The sequence below is a fragment of the Heloderma suspectum genome, chromosome 1, assembly GCF_057233095.1.
Source record: "Heloderma suspectum isolate Gila_16-S chromosome 1, 16-S_ref, whole genome shotgun sequence".
NCBI lineage: Eukaryota > Metazoa > Chordata > Lepidosauria > Squamata > Helodermatidae > Heloderma > Heloderma suspectum.
Genome location: NC_139458.1, coordinates 364,453,557 through 364,474,615, shown reverse-complemented (window position 1 = coordinate 364,474,615; position 21,059 = coordinate 364,453,557). Strand labels below are relative to the sequence as shown.

Sequence of the window (21,059 nt, the reverse complement as noted above, 5' to 3'; positions counted from 1 at the left end):
ACCTTCCTGACTGTTACAGCAATATGAAAATGGAACCAATTACCTAGGGAGGCAGTGGGCTCTCCCACACTGGAAGCATTCAAGATGAAGCTGGACAGCCATCTGTCAGGGATGCTTTGACTTAAGATTCCTGCATTAAGCAGGGGGTTGGACTCGATGGTCTTATAGGCCCCTTCCAACCCTACTATTCTATGATTCTGTGACATACTGCTGACGTGACAAGTCATCCTCCTCCAGCAAAGGACCATGTATATGTGCATACATTTGCCAAGTGAGTATAACACTGATTAACTTTCCTCTAGTCCACAAAAGTTTATGCCACAATAAATCTGTAAGGGCACAATCCAATGCATGTTTAGACGGAAAAAACAACTCAGCATGCCCCAACTATGCTGGGAGCTGAAGGACTTTTTTTTGTCTAAACATGCATAAGATTGCATCCTTTGTCTCTTAAGGTGCCACAAGATTCTTTTTCTGTGTTTACTGCAACAGAGTAACATAGATATCTCTCTGAAATTTTTGAAAAGAACATGGATTAAGTGAAAAGTCCAAACAGGTTTCCATTCTGTACTGAAATAACTGAACTGGATTGTACCCAAAGTTCATAGTTATACTTGTGTGCATCAATAGGCACAATACAGAAGAAATGTATCTTTTGCAAGCCCTTTGAAATGAAAACAGTGCACATTCTTTTAGTGGGACTTGTGCAACAGAAATGCTTGCTTGCTTGTGCACAATCAGATGTGTACATTTGACTATGCATTTATACTGGTTGATTCCTGTATCTTTAAATCACGAGTTGGTGCCATACTTCAAAAGGAAGTAAAATACTTCAAAATATCACAGGTTATTTTCTACAATGCATATACAAATTAGAGGGCAAACATTTTTGCAAAGCCACATCTCTGCACCTCTGCTTCTGCAACCTTTTATACATAGCAGCTGGCAACAAGAGAAAAAACTCATTAACATGTTAATGATGTGTCCCATTTAAAATTCCAGCCCTGATTATTATGTGATTAAATCTCTACCCTTGACTTCAGCTTCCTTCTATCTGAGTAACAGTAAGGCATCAACAACAGAAAAGAAGAAAGCCTGGTCACATATACACACACCTATTCGCCACCATTTTAAATAGAGAGAGGCAACTCCCTCTGTTAAAATCAAACAGTGATTTGGAATATTTTATGGACACCTCAAATTAATATGTTCTTTTAATATATTTATTCCATTTCAGTGACACTTCGAGGCCTTGGTTTGCTCCCAATCATATTATCAAAGTGCAATGGAGCCTAAAGGGTGCCCTACAGCCTGAATCTGCCTGGATCATCCGCCATCTCACCTTATCCGAAATTACAATGAGGACTAACAAGGCCTCCTTGAGGCTTTGGATATTGCCATATGTTTGTAGCATATGACACTTGAAACCACAGGAACCGTTGTTCCTATAATTCCTGGTGTCCCCAGAGACTGCAGTGTGTGCATGGCGGAATCGTATGATGCTGGGTATCACAAGAAATGGTATCTCATTTTTGTCCTGCATAAACGCCCAGTGTATATGGGATTATTCAGTGTTATCATTGCAACCCTGTATGGACACAGCCCTAAAGATCAGGCTTAGAGAGTGACTGGCTCAAGACTTTGCCCACTGACATTCACACAGCTGAGCAGAGATTTGAACCCCACACGTTATGGATGGGAGGGGGATGGTCAAGCCCTACTATACAAAGGTTCCCCAAAATAAGAATATCTGACAGGCTGCCATCAGTCAGGCTGAACTTCTTGGCACACCTTAGTTTGTCCAGATGGGGGGTTCTGAGCCCCTCTGCCAAGGAGCCCTCTTTCCTAGATCAGCCCAGATCTAGGAAAAAATACATGAAGAGAAAGGTGCTTTGGGTTTTCTTGCCCTAAAGCCCAGAAACACAGAACTTAACGGAGAACAAAAGTGGTAGCTTTGTAACCACGCTGTCCCTCATATACTGAAGAGTGCTGGACCGGGACTTGGGAGACCCAGGTTCAAATTCCCACTTGCCATGAAGCTCCCTGGGTGACTTTGGGCCAGCCACTGACTCTCAGCCCAACCTATCTCACAAGGTTGTTGTGAAGGTAAAATGGAGACGAGGAGGGTCATTTAGACCCAGTTTGGGTTCTTTGGAGGAACCCAAACCCAAACCATTAATTTTTAAAAATATGAGGAAAGGGTTTAAGCGATAAATTCCTTTTTAAAACAATGTAGCCAAATGGCCAAATACAACAAAGGAAATTATTTGAGGGGGAGGGGAGGGGAGGAAAAAGGGGGAAACAATGGAAGGCAACAATTACACACACAGAATTCCAAATAAAACCAGTAAAACTACATAACTAGTTACATGTTATTATTTATTATTATTGCATTTATATCCCGCCTTTTTTCCTCTTGCAAGGAACCCAAGGCGGCTTACATTATACTCCTCCTTCTCCTCTCCGTTTTATCCTCACAACAGCCCTGTGAGGTAGGTTAGGCTGCAAGTCAATAACTGGCCCAACATCACTCAATGAGCTTCATGGCAGAATGGGACTACAACCCAGATCTCCTGAATCCCAGTCCAAGACAGTCTAACCACTACATCACACTGGCTCTCCACTGGAGTTGAATCTTTGGTTTCAGAGCCTATGCAGAGTTCCTTGGAGGCAGGACTATCTGAGAGACAGAATCTAGGTCTCTGATTAGAAGTTATTAGAAACATGAGGGGGGTGAGCAACCTCTCAGTTTTATGGGATTCTGAGCTCAGTCAAAGCTGGCCCCTTAGCAGAAACTGACTGTTATTTTGTCCATTAGAGCGATTTCTGATGTCAGTGGCCTAACAAGCAAATCAGGAAATTACTTACTGGCTGGACTTTGTAATGCCTCCACACTTGAATTATAAAAGACTGACCAGTTTTAAATGAGTAAATCATTGTGCAGAAGAGCCTACATTTTTGTGTACTGGGGAACAAAAAGTGAGATCTAGTGTATTCAGCCGTCGCAGCAACTTACTAGAAGCTTTAGGAGGCACTGTTGAATTACATCAGAAGTAGGGGTCTGTCCGTCACACCAGGTCCCCCAGTCTTAAGTGCAACATTCTATCCACTACTTAATCATGTATCTACAAACCTTGCATCTATTGAAAGGTGCAAATTATTTCAATGCATCTTTTCAAAAGAACAGCTTTATGTTATTATTACCCAGTTTTCTGCTTTAGAAAAATTGAAGTGATACTTTGCTTATTCTCTGATCAGGCTGTGAAAGGTTTTATTAAAATAAAATGGAAAGAATTCTTTTGAAAAATTGCTTTTTGCAGCAACTAAAATGCATTGAATAATACGTTTTTATATATTCTTGGTTCCCTGTCACCTATGGAATTTTTTTTAGCATTTCTGAAATACTAGTAGTTTTGGAGCAGTGTTTTTTGTGCTTCTGCTTCATAAAATAATTAGCCAGTCAACCCCATTTAAGACTCATTAAAAAGAATGGAGGTTATCCTGTAAAAGTGTTTGAAGCCCAAGTTCAACATCTGAAGACTGATTCACACAACCATTTTCCCTCCAAAGAGTGTCACGTTTGGCAGTTGCTTCCTGGCACATGAATGACTTTTAATCCTTGATTGGCATATGGTAGAAAGGCAGATAGATACACAATAAACCTATTTGCCACACACAGTTTTACATGCATCTCTACCGTGAAATAACTGCCAAAAACATGTGTGAAAAAATGGTTATGTGAAACACCCGCTTGCTAATTCTTGTGACTAGCTGAAGTTTTAGAGCTATCTGATTCCTGATCTCCTTATACAAATTATTGTAACTCCAATGATATAATTTGGACACTGAAAATTTTTTAAATTTCTATTCCTCCTTGTGTAATATTTGTCATGCTAATATGTATTGTCCTATTCTCAATATTTCTGCTTATAATTATTCAAAAAGACTGTACAGAATGGAAGTATAATAACCTACTTATCAACAAAGACTGAACTATACAAGATTGGGCTTGCTTACTAGTCCCTTATATAACGTGGAAGAGATGGAGAGAAGCTATGCCTTTCCACTGTAAAGATAGTTCTACTGTCTCTCTAACAGGAATCTGGTTGGCCACTGTGGGAACAGAACGCTGGGCTAGATAGGCCCTTGATCTGATCCACCACGGTTATTCTTATGTTCTTAATTAACTGGTCCTGTGTGCAAGGAACACATTTCTGTCTTGTTGAAACCAATTAAAGATCTTCTCTGTTGTTCATGCTGCTAATCCATTTTACTGATTAAAGCCTATACAAAAGTCCTGTCAACAGTTTGGGCAACAAGACCATGAAAAATTCTTCCTTCTAGTATCCATCCAGATCAGGCGGAGTTCATTACTGGTAGAAAGGGCTCTGATACCTTCCCAAGGAAGTGCCTAAGATGTATCAGTGATTGAACGCAGAGATGGCCTGCTTTTGGCTCATTTACCTGATGAGAGAAGGCATTTGATCAAATCTATCAGAGTTTTCTATGAAGTGTTTTAGCAACATTTCTTTTTCAATTGATTGGATTAAGTTTAAATAAAAACATCCCACTTCTAGGGTTTGTGTAAATGGGACCTTTTCAGATTTTCTTTTGGAGAGAGAGATACAGGCTTCTTTCACCTCTGTTGTTTGATCGTGTAAGTGGAACCTTTAGCTTGCATAGACAGCATGGAGATATTGAGGAGACCACAGTTTGAAGAGGACATGAACACAAGATGATTCTGTATGCAGATGACGCTCTCGGGGCGAAGGGTTCCTTTGAATCATCAGTTCCAATACCATTGTGTTTGATTAAAACAATTTGGGGAACTCCCCCTGGGTTTGGAATCAAGTGGAGCAAAATTCATACACCGAGGATGAAAATCTTATCAGCTACAGGAAGACTGGAAATTTACATGGATCTCTTCTCACATTTGGCTTTTTCATCCCCAAGACCTTCATGAAATAGCTAGAGTTAGGGTGCAATCCTATACCCATTTGAACTCCAATGAGCTCAAATAAAGTTACTTCTGAGGCGACATGTATAGGACTGTATTGTAAACGGCACTGCTTAGTTCAAATTTCAGCTGATTCAATGAAGAGTCATGAACAGCCTTCCCCAACCTTGGGCCTTCCAGGTGTGTTGGGCTACAACTCCCAGCATCCCCAGCCAGCCAGCTGGGGGATGCTGGGAGTTTAGTCCAATACCTCTGGAGGGCACCAGATTGGAGAAGCCTGCCTTAAAAACCTAAGAAGAGCTGTGCTGGATCACCCTAGCATTCTGTTCCCACAGCGGCCAACCAGATGCCTATAGAAAGCCCACAAGCAGGATATGAGTGCCACAGCACCCTCCCACTCATGTTCCCCAGGAACTGGTACTGAGAGACATATTACCTCCGATACTGGAAAATGGATGCCATACTATACAAACAGATGCCATACCAAGGATTTTATCAGGGGGCAGGCGGGAAACTTCCAGTTTCTATTCCTCAAAAGTATTTTACAAGAAATTTTGAGATCTTACTTTACGGCTAACCCCCCCCACCACCACCACCACCACCAAAAGGAGTACATTAAATAACTCCCACTAGATGGAGGATTGATCCTTCTAAATTTACACATTTACCAGAACGTGTTCTGATTATCAAATGTAGAAAACTGGAATTTAAAGGAAACTTCTATGTTTCCAGGTTGGATCAACTTAGAATTAGTACAATGACTTGCATTCAATGGATGGGCAGTCTTACTTCCATTACATCTAAATTTCTGAAATACCTCTAATCTTGTCAAATACTAATAGTTAGGTAAGCTAAGCAATCAAATAGTCACTCTTCTCTGTTCTGATTCTTTATACTCATGTTAATCTCTCATTATGTAAACATGCAGAGATCCAAATTGGCCACAGGCAAATCTTTTGGAAGAATTTGATAGAGGGTGTATTCAGATGCTATCACATCTAATTGACCCTCACAATAAGCTATATTCTTTGATGAGTTGTAGAGATTTTATCAACTGTCTAAATCTGTTGAAAGGCAACATCTCTGACTGTGTCACCATTTATTAATGAAATCTGGTGCTGAGACACTCAAAAATCTCCAGAAATTTTGGCTCTTTTTAATGAACCAGAAATTGTACTATATAAACACTGTTTAAATAGTGTGAAACCAGAACTGGATCATTTAACAGTCCAATGCATCCAGGAGCTGTGTAAAATACTGCATATTCACAATTGAAAACAGCACTTAAAAGGTGTAATCCTAAGCATGTTAAGACATAAAAAAAGGCTGACAACTCCCAGCATGCCCCAACTAGCATGTCTGGCTGGGGTACACTGGGAGTTGTAGGTCTTTTTTCTGTCTAAACATGCATAGGATTGGACCCTAGGTCAATTACATTTGCCTCAGTAGATTTACAACTCCAGCTTTTATTGACTTTTGTTGTTGTTGTTGTTCAGTCGTTCAGTCGTGTCCGACTCTTCGTGACCCCATGGACCATAGCACGCCAGGCCTTCCTGTCCTGCGCTCTCTCCCGGAGCGTGCTCAAGTTCATATTCATTGCATCCGTGATGCTATCTAGCCATCTCATCCTCTGCCGTCCCCTTCTCCTTTTGCCTTCAGTCTTTCCCAGCATCAGGGTCTTTTCCAGGGAGTTTTCTCTTCGCATTAGGTGGCCAAAATATTGGAGCTTCAGCTTCAGTATCTGTCCTTCCAATGAGCAGTCAGGGTTGATTTCCTTTAGGATGGACTGATTTGACCTCCTTGCAGTCCAGGGGACTCGTAAGAGTCTTCTCCAGCACCACAGTTCGAAACCATCAATTCTTCGGCGCTCAGCCTTCCTTATAGTCCAGCTCTCACAGCCATACATTACTACTGGGAAAACCATAGCTTTGATTACACGGACCTTTGTCGGCAAGGTGATGTCTCTGCTTCTTACTATGCTGTCTAGGTTGGCCATAGCTTTCCTCCCAAGGAGCAAGCGTCTTTTAATTTCATGGCTACAGTCACCGTCTGTGGTGATCTTGGAGCCCAAGAAAGTAAAATCTGTCACTGCTTCCATTTCTTCCCCTTCTATATGCCAGGAAGTGATAGGGCCAGATGACATGATCTTAGTTTTTTTAATGTTGAGTTTCAAACCAGCTTTTGCACTCTCCTCTTTCACCCTCAACAAGAGGCTCTTTAGATCCTCTTGGTTTTCTGCCATTAGGGTGGTATCGTCTGCATATCGGAGGTTGTTGATAATTCTCCCGGCAATCTTAATTCCGACCTCTGATTCATCCAACCCGGCATTTCTCATGATGTACTCTGCATATAAGTTAAATAAGCAGGGCGACAATATGCAGCCTTGTCGTACTCCTTTCCCAATTTTGAACCAATCGGTTGTTCCATGTCTGGTTCTTACTGTTGCTTCTTGACCCTCGTACAGGTTTCTCAGGAGACAGGTAAGGTGGTCTGGTACTCCCATCACTTTCAGAATTTGCCACAGTTTGTTGTGATCCACACAATCAAAGGCTTTAGCGTAGTCAATGAAGCAGAAATAGACGTTTTTCTGGAATTCTCTTGCTTTCTCCATGATGCAGCGAATGTTGGCGATTTGATCTCTAGTTCCTCTGCCTCTTCGAAACCCAGCTTGTACTTCCGGTAGTTCTCGGTTCGCATACTGCTGAAGCCTAGCTTGTAGGATTTTGAGCATCACCTTGCTGGCATGTGAAATGAGCGCAATTGTGCGGTAGTTTGAACACTCTTTGGCGTTGCCCTTCTTTGGAATTGGAATGTAAACTGACCTTTTCCAGTCTTGTGGCCACTGTTGAGTGTTCCAGATTTGTTGGCATATTGAATGCAGCACTTTAACAGCATCATCTTTTAGGATTTTAAATAGCTCGGCTGGAATACTGTCATCTCCGCTAGCTTTGTTGTTACTAATGCTTCCTAAGGCCCACTTGACTTCACTCTCGAGGATGTCCGGCTCAAGTTCAGTAACTGTACTATCATGGCTATCAGGGACATTCAGATCTTTCCTGTATAGTTCTTCTGTGTATTCTTGCCACCTCTTCTTAATCTCATCTGCTTCTGTTAGGTCCCTGCCTTCTTTGTCCTTTATCATGCCCGTCTTTGCACAAAACGTTCCCTTGAGATCTCCAATTTTCTTGAAGAGATCTCTAGTCTTTCCCATTCTGTTGTTTTCCTCGATTTCTTTGCATTGTTCATTTAAGAAGGCCTTCTTGTCTCTCCTTGCGATTCTCTGGAACTCTGCATTCAGTTGGGTATATCTTCCCCTTTCTCCCTTGCTTTTCGCTTCCCTTCTTTCGTGAGCTACTTGTAAAGCCTCATCAGAGAGCCACTTGGCTTTCTTGCATTTCTTTTTCTTTGAGACGGATTTCGTTGCTGCCTCCTGAACAATGTTACGGACCTCCGTCCATAGTTCCTCAGGCACTCTGTCTATCAGGTCTAATCCCTGAAATCTATTCCTCACCTCCACTGTATATTCATCAGGGATATGATTTAGGTCATACCTGAACGGTTTAGTGGTTTTCCCGACGTTCTTCAATTTAAGCCGAAATTTTGCAAGAAGCAGCTCATGATCTGAGCCACAGTCAGCTCCAGGTCTTGTTTTTACTGACTGTATGGAGCTTCTCCATCTTTGGCTGCAAAGGACATAATCAATCTGATTTCGATATTGACCATCTGGTGACGTCCATGTGTAGAGTCGCCTCTTGTGCTGTTGGAAAAGAGTGTTTGCTATGATCAGCATGTTCTCTTGGCAAAACTCTATTAGCTTTTGTCCTGCTTCATTTTGTACACCAAGGCCATGCCTGCCTGTTATCCCGGTGATTTCTTGACTTCCTACTTTAGCATTCCAATCCCCTATGATGAAGAGGACATCTTTTGTTGGTGTTAGTTCTAGAAGGTGTTGTAGGTCTTCATAGAACCTATCAACCTCAGCTTCCTCGGCCTCAGTGGTTGGGGCATAGACTTGAATTACTGTGATGTTGAATGGTTTGCCTTGGATTCGTACTGAGATCATTCTATCATTTTTAAGATTGTACCCCAGTACTGCTTTTCCCACCCTTTTGTTGACTATGAGTGCTACTCCATTTCTTCTAAGGGATTCTTGCCCACAATAGTAGATATGATGGTCACCTGAATTAAATTCGCCCATGCCTGTCCATTTGAGTTCGCTGATTCCCAAGATGTCGATGTTCAATCTTGCCATCTCATGTTTGACCACCTCCAGCTTACCTTGATTCATTGATCTGACATTCCAGGTTCCTAAACAATATTGTTCTTTACAGCATCGGATTTTCTTTTCACCGCCAGACACATCCACAGCTGAGTGTCCTTTCGGATTTGGCCCAGCCGCTTCACTCTTTCTGGCGCTACTTGGAAATACCCTCTGCTCTTCCCCAGTAGCATATTGGACACCTTCCGACCTGAGGGGCTCATCTTCCGGCGTCATCTCTTTTAGCCTTGTGATACGTTCCATGGGGTTTTCTTGGCAAGAATACTGGAGTGGGTTGCCATTTCCTTCTCCAGTGGACCACATTTTGTCAGAACTCTCTGCCATGACCTGTCCGTCTTGGGTGGCCCTGCACGGCATAGCTTATGGCTTCACTGAGTTACGCAAGCCCCTTCGCCACAACAAGGCAGTGATCCATGAAGGGGTTTATTGACTTAGCCAGTCATAAATTTACCAAAGCAGATGAAATCGACTTAAAAGCTGTTATTCAGAGAAATTGAATCTAATTTGGTAATAATTCCTAGAGGTATACATAAATTGAGATATCTGAATGTTCTTTAGCTCATCAATTATATGTGGGGCTGCTCCTTTTTTTCTGTGCTTTTTAATTAAAAATGGAGGAAAGGAGGGTTATGATCACAGGAGTTGGCATTATTATTCTTTTGTTTATGTATGTTTTAATATTTATTTTATTTACTCCTGCATTTTATTAAATTTACAGATACAAATAAGGACACCAAGACTGCTATTGACATCCCTACCAATCCACCATTGATTGAGCTGCAGGCCAGCACCAGCCCACTGGGTTTTGCTAAAACTTCCAAATAAATGTTTCCATTTTCATGACATGAAGTTTAACTTTAATCGCTTTTATAAAAAAAGCATTTGGTAGAATTACTAAGTTTGTTACACCCATCAAATGATTAATGTAATGATATTAAATAAATAATTTTATATAATTTACTGTTAATTTGAAAATTATGTTGATTTAATAGGATCATGTTTTATTTAATTTCTGGCCTTTTGGAAAGGCATTGACTATATCTTGTAAATAAAGACAACACATTATTCTTCCATTAACAACTTTTCTAACAGTGCAGTCCTATCCATGTTTACTTGGAAAGAAGTCCAACTGCGTTCAGCGGGGCTTACACCTAGGTATGCTTAGAAAGGATTGCAGTGTAGATATATGTAATCATAGGCTATAGCTAATGACACTCGATATATTGTCCCTGTGTTTAATCCCTTTTGCCTTTTCCTTCTAGACATGTTTCTGAACAAAGAACTTGCCTCTACATCTGAGGTTTGACATTTCATACGCCGTGACTACGACTTGTGTTAAATAGGTACATGCAGAAATCACCTGGAGAACTGTAGGGGAAAGCGACCATGTTGTACTTGAGTTCTTGGTTCTAAGGGAAGCAAAAGCCAAGTGTAGTAAAACGCGTACGCTGGATTTTAGGAAAGCTGATTTTAATAAACTCAGAACAATGATCAGTAAGGTCCCATGGCAAGCGATGCTAACGAGAAAAGGAGTCCAAGATGGGTGGGAGCTTTTAAAAAAGGAAATTCTCAAGGCACAATTACAAACAATTCCAACAAGACAAAAAGGTGGAAGACAATAGAAGAAGCCAATGTGGCTTCACAAAAAGCTTAGGGATGACCTGAAAACAAAAAAGGACACATATAGGAAATGGAAAGAAGACCAAGTAACAAAGGAAGAGTACAGGCAGGTAGCGCAGAATTGCAGGGATGGCGTCAGGAAGGCTAAAGCTGAGAACGAGCTGAGATTAGCGAGGGATGCTAAAAGCAACAAAAAGGCTTTCTTCGGCTATGTGCACAGTAAAAGACAGAGGAAACAAATGGTGGTTCAGCTATTAAATAAGGATGGCAAAATGATAACAGATAACAAAGAAAAGGCAGAAGGGCTCAATTCCTACTTTGGCTCAGTCTTCTCCCAAAAGAGGGTCTATGACCCCCCTGGCAAAGGCGAAGTACAGGCTGAAGGGGCAGGATTGCAGCTTGAGATCGATAGGCATATGGTCAAGGAACACCTAATTACTTTGAATGAGTTCAAATCTCAAGGGCCAGATGAACTGCATCCTAGAGTAATAAAGGAACTGGCAGAAGAACTCTCAGAACCGCTGTCTATTCTCTTTGAGAAATCATGGAGGACGGGGGAAGTGCCAGATGACTGGAGGAGGGCTAATGTTGTCCCTATCTTCAAAAAGGGTAAAAAGGAGGAACCTGGCAACTACAGACCAGTCAGTCTGACATCAATCCCAGGGAAAATTCTGGAGCAGATGATAAAGCAATCCATCTGTAAGCACCTTGAGAACAATGCAGTGATTACTCGAAGCCAACATGGATTTGTCAAAAACAAGTCCTGCCAGACAAGTCTGATCTCATTTTTTGATCAAGGAACCTCCCTTGTGGACTGTGGGAATGCTGTAGACATCATATACCTCGACTTCAGCAAAGCTTTCGACAAAGTACCCCATGATATCCTGATGAGCAAACTAGCTCAAAGTGGGCTAGATGAAACAATGATCCAGTGGATCCACAGTTGGCTACAGAATCGGACTCAAAGAGTGCTTATCAATGGGACCTTCTCAAACTGGGGAGAGGTAACGAGTGGGGTACCGCAGGGCTCAGTCCTGGGCCCAGTGCTCTTCAACATTTTTATGAATGACTTGGTGGAGGAGGTGCAGGGAATGCTGATCATATTTGCAGATGACACAAAATTGGGCGGGATAGCTAATACTTTGGAAGACAGAAACAAAATTCAAAGTGATCTGGATAGACTGGAGCGCTGGGCAGAAATCAACAGAATGACATTTAATAGGGATAAATGCCAAGTTCTGCACCTAGGAAAAAGAAACCAGATGCACAGTTACAAGATGGGGGATACGTGGCTCAACAACACTACAAGCGAAAAAGATCTTGGAATTGTTGTCGATCACAAGCTGAATATGAGCCAACAATGTGATGTGGCTGCAAAAAAGGCAAATGCTCTTTTGGGCTGCATTCATAGAAGCATCGCTTCCAAATCCCGGGAAGTACTAGTTCCCCTACTGGTTAGGCCTCATCTGGAATACTGTGTCCAGTTCTGGGCACCACACTTGAAGAAGGATGCAGACAAACTGGAGAGGGTTCAGAGGAGAGCAACAAAGATGATCAGGGGACTGGAAACAAAGCCCTGTGAAGAGAGACTGAAAGAACTGGGCATGTTTAGCCTTGAGAAGAGAAGCCTGAGGGGAGATATGATAGCACTCTTCAAGTACTTGAAAGGTTGTCACAGAGAGGAAGGCCAGGATCTCTTCTTGATCATCCCAGAGTGCAGGACACGGAATAATGGGCTCAAGTGACAGGAAGCCAGATTCCGGCTGAACATTAGGAAAAACTTCCTGATTGTTAGAGCAATACGACAATGGAACCAATTACCTAGGGAGGTGGTGGGCTCTCCCACACTGGAGGCATTCAAGACGAGGCTGGACAGCCATCTGTCAGGGATGCTCTGACTTGGATTCCTGCATTGAGCAGGGTGTTGGACTCGATGGCCTTGTAGGCCCCTTCCAACCCTACTATTCTATGATTCTATGATCAGGTCATCCCCAGCACTGATTGGTCAGACTGAATTTCCCTCTCTGGGAGTTGCCCAACCCCACTGAAACACCATTTTGGGGTGAAATCTCCCTTTGTCTCTGAGCAGCTGGCAAGGGGTTAAGACTAAGCCACACTGCTGAGTCCCAGGTGGGCCACATCCCTCTCCAACCTGCAAGCTGCTTTGGTGAGTTAAGTATGTTTTAGTTAGCTAATTCTATGTTTTGTTTTAAAATTCACTATTTCTGAACATCTCTCTGCTGGGTTCTTGAAAAAAAATATACTCAGAAACTGGAATTGATTTTGGTTCTTTTGTCTAGCCTGAAGGTTGGCCACTTGGCCAACATCCTAATCTGGGTTGCAAGTAGTTTAAATGAAGCCCTAGAAAAGGGGCCTATCCTTTTCCCTAAGTATAAAAGCCAGGATTCTCATATGGCCAGGATATAAGAGTTATTAACCATGCAACTGGTGGCAGTCAACTTCTCAAAGATACAATAAAGGGGGTCTTGCTGCCTGTCCTACCTTGCCCATTCCATTTGTCATAGTCGCAAGACACAAAGCCACAAATTACTCAACCTGCTAGAAATAAATATCGGCAAATGACGGTATTAGAATAAACAATATTGCAGTATTCTAATTCAGTATATGCCTAAAACTGTTAAACAGGAAGGACCTAGTTCAGATCTTATTATGAACTCGCTAGGCGGTTCAAATCTCATGATGAACTCAAATCTCATTACTCACTATACTAAATGTTTTTTTCAGTTGACCCAAAAATAATCTTTGTAAATGGGGAAACAACTCTGGCCTACCATTCAGGGTTGTTGTAAGGATTATGGATCACTGACGTGAAGTACTTTGAACACTATGAAGTACTATTAACTATCAAAACCAATGAACAGTCACCTATGAAGCTATAACACACCATACCAATTACACATCCATATGATATAGTGGCCAATTAATAAAATAAAACTTATTAACAACAACTCTTTCCTCCAACTAAATCTTTATATTTTTCTTTAAAAAATAAAATACATTTTTTGGTGTGTTGTGTAAAAGAAAAACTTTTAACAGGAAAAAATCAATGACATTAACATAAAATTACAATATTGTACATAATCTCATATTTAAGAATACTTAAATGATACCATAGGTTTGTTTTCAACTGAATTTGTTACACCCATCATATGCTTAATGTAATCAGACCTAAACAAATTACCATAGCCTAAAGAGAGACATGCTGTAGATGACAGAGGAAGCAAAGGGACGGTGGGGGAGGAAATCACACATTTTAATTATTTATACTGCTTGGAGCAATTTGTGCTTCACTGGGCTTTATTATACAGGAGGGAATACTTTCTATAGTCATTCTTTGAGAATCACAAAAAATTGAAGGTTCATCTTTACATACATACACAAAAATGTAACAGATATGTTGTGTATTCTATAATTTGTTTAAAACCCTAACCAACAAGTGATAAGACTTCAATAAAAGCAAACTGAATATGATCCAAACTGGCCCGCATGCTGTAACCCAAAATTTGCCGAGTTTTTTACTCTCAGAAGGCAAATCTCCCAGTTTTATAAATTCCCCTGAGTTAAAAAAAAACCGGTTTGGGAATGTGCACCACAGCTTTTGCAGGGAAAACTGGGCTAGCATGTGCTTGTTTCCTCTGAAAAAATATTTCACACCAAATCAGTTTAAAGAGTGATTTGGAAGAGGTAAACTCTCCGAAAACTGAGAATCCATCTGTTGAAAGTACCCTTTCGAAAATTTTACAGAACATTATTTTTCTTTTACAGAAAGTATCTAGCAACAATAGGGGTATCATCAAAGACCACGCTTTCAAGCCAAACTAATTGTTATATTCTGAAAGATTGCTACTAAAACAGTGGTTCTACTGTTCTTTATCATTACATTTTTCAAGTATGTTTCTCTACAAAAGCAGAAAGCATTTAACTTCAAGTATTGAACAGAAAGTGTGTGAGTGTCTGTGTCACTGTGTATTGCGCATAATGTATTATTTATTTTAATGAATCAGAGGCGGCAGCAACTGACTGTATATATACAAAAATCAAAAGGACGGTCATATTACAACTTTTTAATAATCAGCAGAACTGCCTTTGTCTTGACTGGTCACTTAGAAAACATCTTAGCAAACTTCATAGAGAACCATCCTTTCCCTATATAATCTGCATTTTAAAAAATTGAGAAGAAATTTAGATTCCCAAGCCACTTCAAGACTTGAGGCTACCTGAATGCATGAAACAGACCTATTGGCCATGTTGTGTCCAGTCGTTGTGTCCAACGTTGTGTCCAAGAGAACCCCATGCATCAAGACTGCTAGACACGTAGTACAAATGAGTCCCGGTTGAAGTCCCACATAATGGTTGATTGGATCATGGCCATTTAACAAGCCATAATCGCACAGAAGGAGGAATTGGCCATAGCAGCAACGTTTTCTTCACTCATTAATATTTAAAACATCAGATAGTGTCAGACCAGTGCAACAGCCAGGTTCTTGGCTATCAACGCCTTAACAAGTAGATCTTTACCCTTTGATTCCAGTTACCGCTCTTCCCCTGTGAATGGTTCAGTTGTGCTCACTTCCCGCTACCTTGGCCTTATTGCTTGCCTCTCAGTGACCTGTTCTGGCATAACAACCCTGGCTACCTCACAGATGACGCCTTCTGAAGCACCAAGTAAAAACATAGAAGAGATTTTCTGCTTCACAACTTGCCCTCTTCATATGATTATAGATTTAAAAAATATCCTTAACACTGTCGACATTTTAAAGACAGTTCTTTTCACTAAACTGATTAAATCCACCTTAATCTTTCATGTAAATAAAGACTTACTGCTTTCAAAACATTATGCATGCTGTGGATTACATCCTTACACAACACGCTTAGAGAACAAAACCCCAATGGTGCTAGAGGCTTCTTGTTGGGCTTTCTATTATTGCATGCATCTTGTACTTCCTATGGATTAAAGGATGTGTGATCACATGTACAGAGTGCTGTTATAGTATGCAAAAGCTCTGAATGCACGGGACATTCTCAGCGTCAGGCAGCAGGCTCCACCACAGGTGGCCATGCGAAAATGAGCCAAAGGAGATCAAGCATGCGACATCATCAACATATACAAAGCCAGGAAGAAATGCCGTTCGGGAATGACAAAGACTAAGGCTGACAGCATATTCAACATAGTATACATCAAAGGTTCTGCCAGAATTGCCCATCAAAGAACATTTTTTAATGTCATATAAATTAGATGGCTGCTCATCAAATCAGAATGCTGCATGACACACAGCACAGAAAATGCCAGGCTTCTGTCACCCCTCAACAGCTGACAAACTGTTCTACTTACTAAAGGCAGATTCCCCTTGATCCATTTCTTCCTTCAGCCTCTTGTGACCTTCTTTCATTCTTTCTAAGTTTTGGACATTTTGGGCACTCAGCAAGGACCATTCATTGAGAAGTCCCTCCAGCTGTTCTCTTTCAGCCGTTAAGGATTGAATTTCATCTACAAGGCCTTTAGCAGCACAGAAATCACCTCCTGTGGATTCATTAGAGGAACATTATAAAGAGAGGAAGACAGAAACAAAACACTGAAACCTCAAAGTAGGTTATTAATGAAAATAAATACCTAATCATTTGTACAAAAAACACAACCTGAACAATGAAAATTAAGGAAAATCTATCTCCACTGACTTCCATTATTTAAAACCTATATAATGACTATAACGTAATTTTGTTATTTTTTGCTCATTCAGATTACCAACTTCCCTACTTTCTTTTTAAAAAGTGATGGTGAGCTGCAGGGTAATGAGATGGTTAGTATGCAATTTTTAAAAATTAAGTAACAAATAATTGCATACTGGCTGGATCATCACCCTGTAGTCCATCACATTATTTTGCTACAAGTAGTTATTTACATGGATACCTTTGAATCCTTTGCACACTGTGCTACGCATATATTTTACACACACACACACACACACACACACACACGTTCTTAAAATTAGTGAGAGTGGTCCAGAGAGTCAGTGGCACTCATGTAGCTCTTGCTCCCCCCATCCCCCTGCCCACAAGCAACTGAAAACTGAGGTAGCCACTTAAGAACATACAGTAAGTGCACTGGAGAATGCTGTCCTGTCATTGTAACCCCTATAGTCTGGATAGTTTCGTCCTTTAGGGGTGCAGTCCTCACTCAGAGGGAGGGCTAAGAGGAAAAAAAAACTAAGGGGGCAATCCTATGAATATTTAGACAGAAAAAATTCCTACAACTCCCAGCATGCCCCAGCACATTGGCTGGGTTGGGGCATGCTAGGAGTTGTAGGGCTTTTTTCTGTCTAAATATGCATAGGATTGTGCCCTGAGATCAGCTTGTTCTGCTGGGAAGCTGAATGCTAGAGAACTGATTTATGATTATGGGCCCTTATCACCTTGTATAAGGGTGAATACTTTGAACTACAATGTATAAGCTACCAATTGTGGATTGTCCTGTGGTTAAAGTATCTAAGTTTAACCTAAAGTTAAAGTATCTACAAAAAGACTACTGAAATGTCCACCATCTTATGAAACCAAAGACACTTCAGGACTGGCCTACAGTAAAGTTGCAAGCAAGAACTCCATATTTTTGTTTGGACTCGGAATGACTTTGTTACATTTATTTGTACTAGGAAATTGTTTCATGTTTTGTATAATTTTAATTCTTACTAAAGACATGTTTGTTCAGTTATATCTTTACAAGTTTTATTCTAATTAAGTCCCATAGGGCCCACACAAGTTGAAGTTATATCACCACTGCTAAAGTAAGATTCAACTGCCAGTCTAGTTGGCTTCTGTACATGGAATTGGGGAGTGGGGAATCTTACCATTTGCCTCATGCACCAAAATGTCTTTGGCTGTTCCTGGCAAACCCTAGTCCCACCTACACACCCTTGTCTCCTACTCCTCTATACCTCCCTCTCTGCCTGCCCCTCTCCATCAGCAGTTGGCAGCAGCATGGCATCTCTAGGATTTCCCCTCCTGCCACTTCCCTGAAGGATCCTGGAGAGGTTAGATGCAGCAAAATCTTCTCCAGAAGTATCCTGTCCAGCAGCTGCTAGTAATGCCTCAGGGGAAGAAAGCTATGCTTGTGTTTCCTCAGCCATACAATCTCCTCCCTCAGCAAAACTGGGGATGCCACCTGTGTGCTCCCTTCTACTGCTGGGATTATTCCTCCCTAGGCCCTTCAAAAATTAATTCTTAATTAGAAGTTGCAGCCTAATCATTATTCTTCTTTTTAAAGATAGGAAGAAGATGCTATCCTATCTATTAACATTTTATGCTTACTGAATGATTACTAATTCCCAGAGGGAAGGTTAATACCAAAACCTGAAGCTATGATGAAATAAGCACCGTATTTCAGTTAATAATTCATAAGCATTTTTTCCTCTAATATATGCCCAGGAGGCAAATCTGCCCTATGTACCCTTATTTTTTCTTGACTAAGAGAATGTGATTTCATCTGAGATGAAATATCAAGAACTCAGCACACACCACTCTCTTAAAGTGCCAGCGGTGAACTCCTGACCTCAATCACAGTAATTTAAATTGGCACTTTCTAAATGCCACATGAGGATTGCATTTTAAAAGATACATAAATCTGTCTCACTGTCAAAAAATCACGAAATAATAATGGTGTTCTAGATTTTAAAATATATATATTGACAACGGTAATTTTTGGTAGATGAAAATATATTCTTCATGGAAAATGTCTAGTTAATAAAATTTAATTACTACAATTTTTCATTTCCATGACAGATTCATGTTTTATGTAAACAGCACACTGTAATTTATTCTTGACTTGCTTGTTTCAACAACTCTACACTGTATCAACACAATTGCTGTGTCAGATCTTGCAAGGTAAGCACTCACCCTTTCCCAACATTTGAAAAGAAAATACCTTCCACAAAACGGAAAAAGCTGATGAAATAAAGCTCAGTATAATTTTTAAAATGACAATTTTTAAAATGGCAAAAACTAGTTTTGAGAAAAACAAGCTTCAAGCTTCCTTTATCAATACTCCTTTCGCATTTGTACAAGAATGGACAGTAACCACTATCAATCTGAACAAATTCCAGTTAAAATATCTACATAAAAGTGACCTGCAATTTAACTTTTGCTCTACCATTCTTCATTTTGTGAGAAACAATCATCTGTCTGTCTGTCCAAATGTTGACAGGAACTAACTAAATATATCTGTATCTATGGATATACATATACACAGGTACATACATATAGGGTTAGTTCATGTTCAGATTTTGTAGAAACACAGTGGGATAATCAATGTGATGGCACCAGTTTCCATGAATATATATATATCTAGATGTATTTAGTTCCAAGCTACTGATCATGCAGTAAAAAACAATCCTCTCCACATCTATGCCCTCAGGATTACATCCACCAGAACTCAACTACACTGCAGGACTGTGCTGTTTTACTGTCGAAAGTATTGTATATGGGCATTCTAGGACCAGGAGATCTCAAAAGAAATGTCCCCAAGGAAATGTCCCCCAAAATGTGCATACATTTTTCATAGGGAAAGGGTAAAATTTGGTTTTGTTGTTGTTGTTCAGTCGTTAAGTCCTGTGCCCAGTGTTAAAAAGTAAATGTTAGGTAAAACTATGTGCTTTGTATTATATCAACTGCAGAAAAGGCCGAACTGATGTATTTAATTTTTATTAAAGCTACTCCAAAATATGACTTGAAAACCAAGTATACTTCCATAGTGTTTTAGAAATTAAAACAAACCCCCTCTTAAAGTCCATTTTATTCACATATAAGTACCAAGCGAGAGGGAAATTAGCTCTCATAGTTGCTGGGTTGCTGTTGTTAACAATGCTTGTTCTTCTATTTGTTGGAACATATATTCTCAGTACATTTTTAAAAAACAAACAAAATAAACACACATTTCAATCTCCTGAAGCAGTCTTCCCAGTATTGTAACTGACAGTCTGATACAGAAAGGTACTGTGCTTCTAAAGGGTGCAATCCTATGCATATTTAGACACAAAAAGTCCTATAATTCCCAGCATGCTAAATCACTATCCTTATTATCCTATAAAATAAAGATGACCTTTTAGTTATCCAGAGTCATCTACATTTAGACAAACATTCTAACATTCCAAACATTTTACTTTTCTAAATGGTGCAGAAAGCTTAAGAGGTTATACTTTAAAAACATTATTGTAAATTTCAGGACTCTTTGGAGAGTTAGCAACCACCATCAGGTGTCACCTGAGCGTATAAATAAAGCAACACTATCAGAAATCTACACTCATATTTACAAAGTGTAAAGCTATACAAAAATGATTCTTTCATTGTTAATTACTCCATATTACCTTTTAATCTGCATAGAAGATGCTGCTACTAATACAATATTGTAGGGATGCACAAATTTTAGAATACTCTCCCCAGAGCAATCCATCTGGTGTTCTCCTCCTCTCTTTTAGACAACAAATGAAAACAATTTTGCTTGGATGTACTTCAGGGGGAGGGGAATAAACAGCTCCAGGAATTTTTTCCCCCAGCTTTTTGTATTTTAACTGATATTTTATTTGTTCTTTTCGTGATTTCAAATGTTTTTAGTGTTTGGAATTGATTAGTTAGCCATCTTGGATACCTTTTTTAATGAAATGTAGATATAAATAATTTTCAATAAAACAAATAATGAATAAATGAAATAAAAAACAGCCTGAGAATTTGATGGATAGGAGAGTACACTAGGATATAGGGGGCTTGGGCCCAAAGTCTTGTCCATGGCCAACCCAAAGACAGGTAAGTCACCATCAATCAGCTATCAGTCAATGTGGACTCTGAGCCATTCAAAGCAAGACACCAGTCTGGGACCAGATACAAACTGCATGATGAAGACCTACATAATTCTGCTGAAGTAAACTATTACATATAGTTCAGCCATGCAATTCACCACTTGGCAGGTTGCCTGGAATAAATAGCAGCTGCCCTTAGGCAAGCAGCTGAATGATAAACTGCTTTCTGACTGCCTCCACCCCTTATTAGCCATCCATTTGTAATAATGAGAATTTTAAATATATATATATATATATGTGTGGCACCTAAAACATCTGGTGCACAATATACTTTATAAACAATAGATAGATAGATAGATAGATAGATAGATAGATAGATAGACAGACACTGCTAACTGAC

The 21,059-nt window shown here is 40.1% G+C and overlaps 1 protein-coding gene across 1 annotated transcript in view; it reads right to left on the bottom strand.

Annotated features, from left to right (window-relative positions):
• Nucleotides 1-21,059, bottom strand: part of DISC1 (DISC1 scaffold protein) — a 204,885-nt gene that overhangs the window by 96,195 nt on the left and 87,631 nt on the right. Inside the window, 1 exon segment of the mRNA XM_084819275.1 lies at nucleotides 16,210-16,398. Coding sequence (XP_084675401.1) covers nucleotides 16,210-16,398 — 189 coding nt within the window.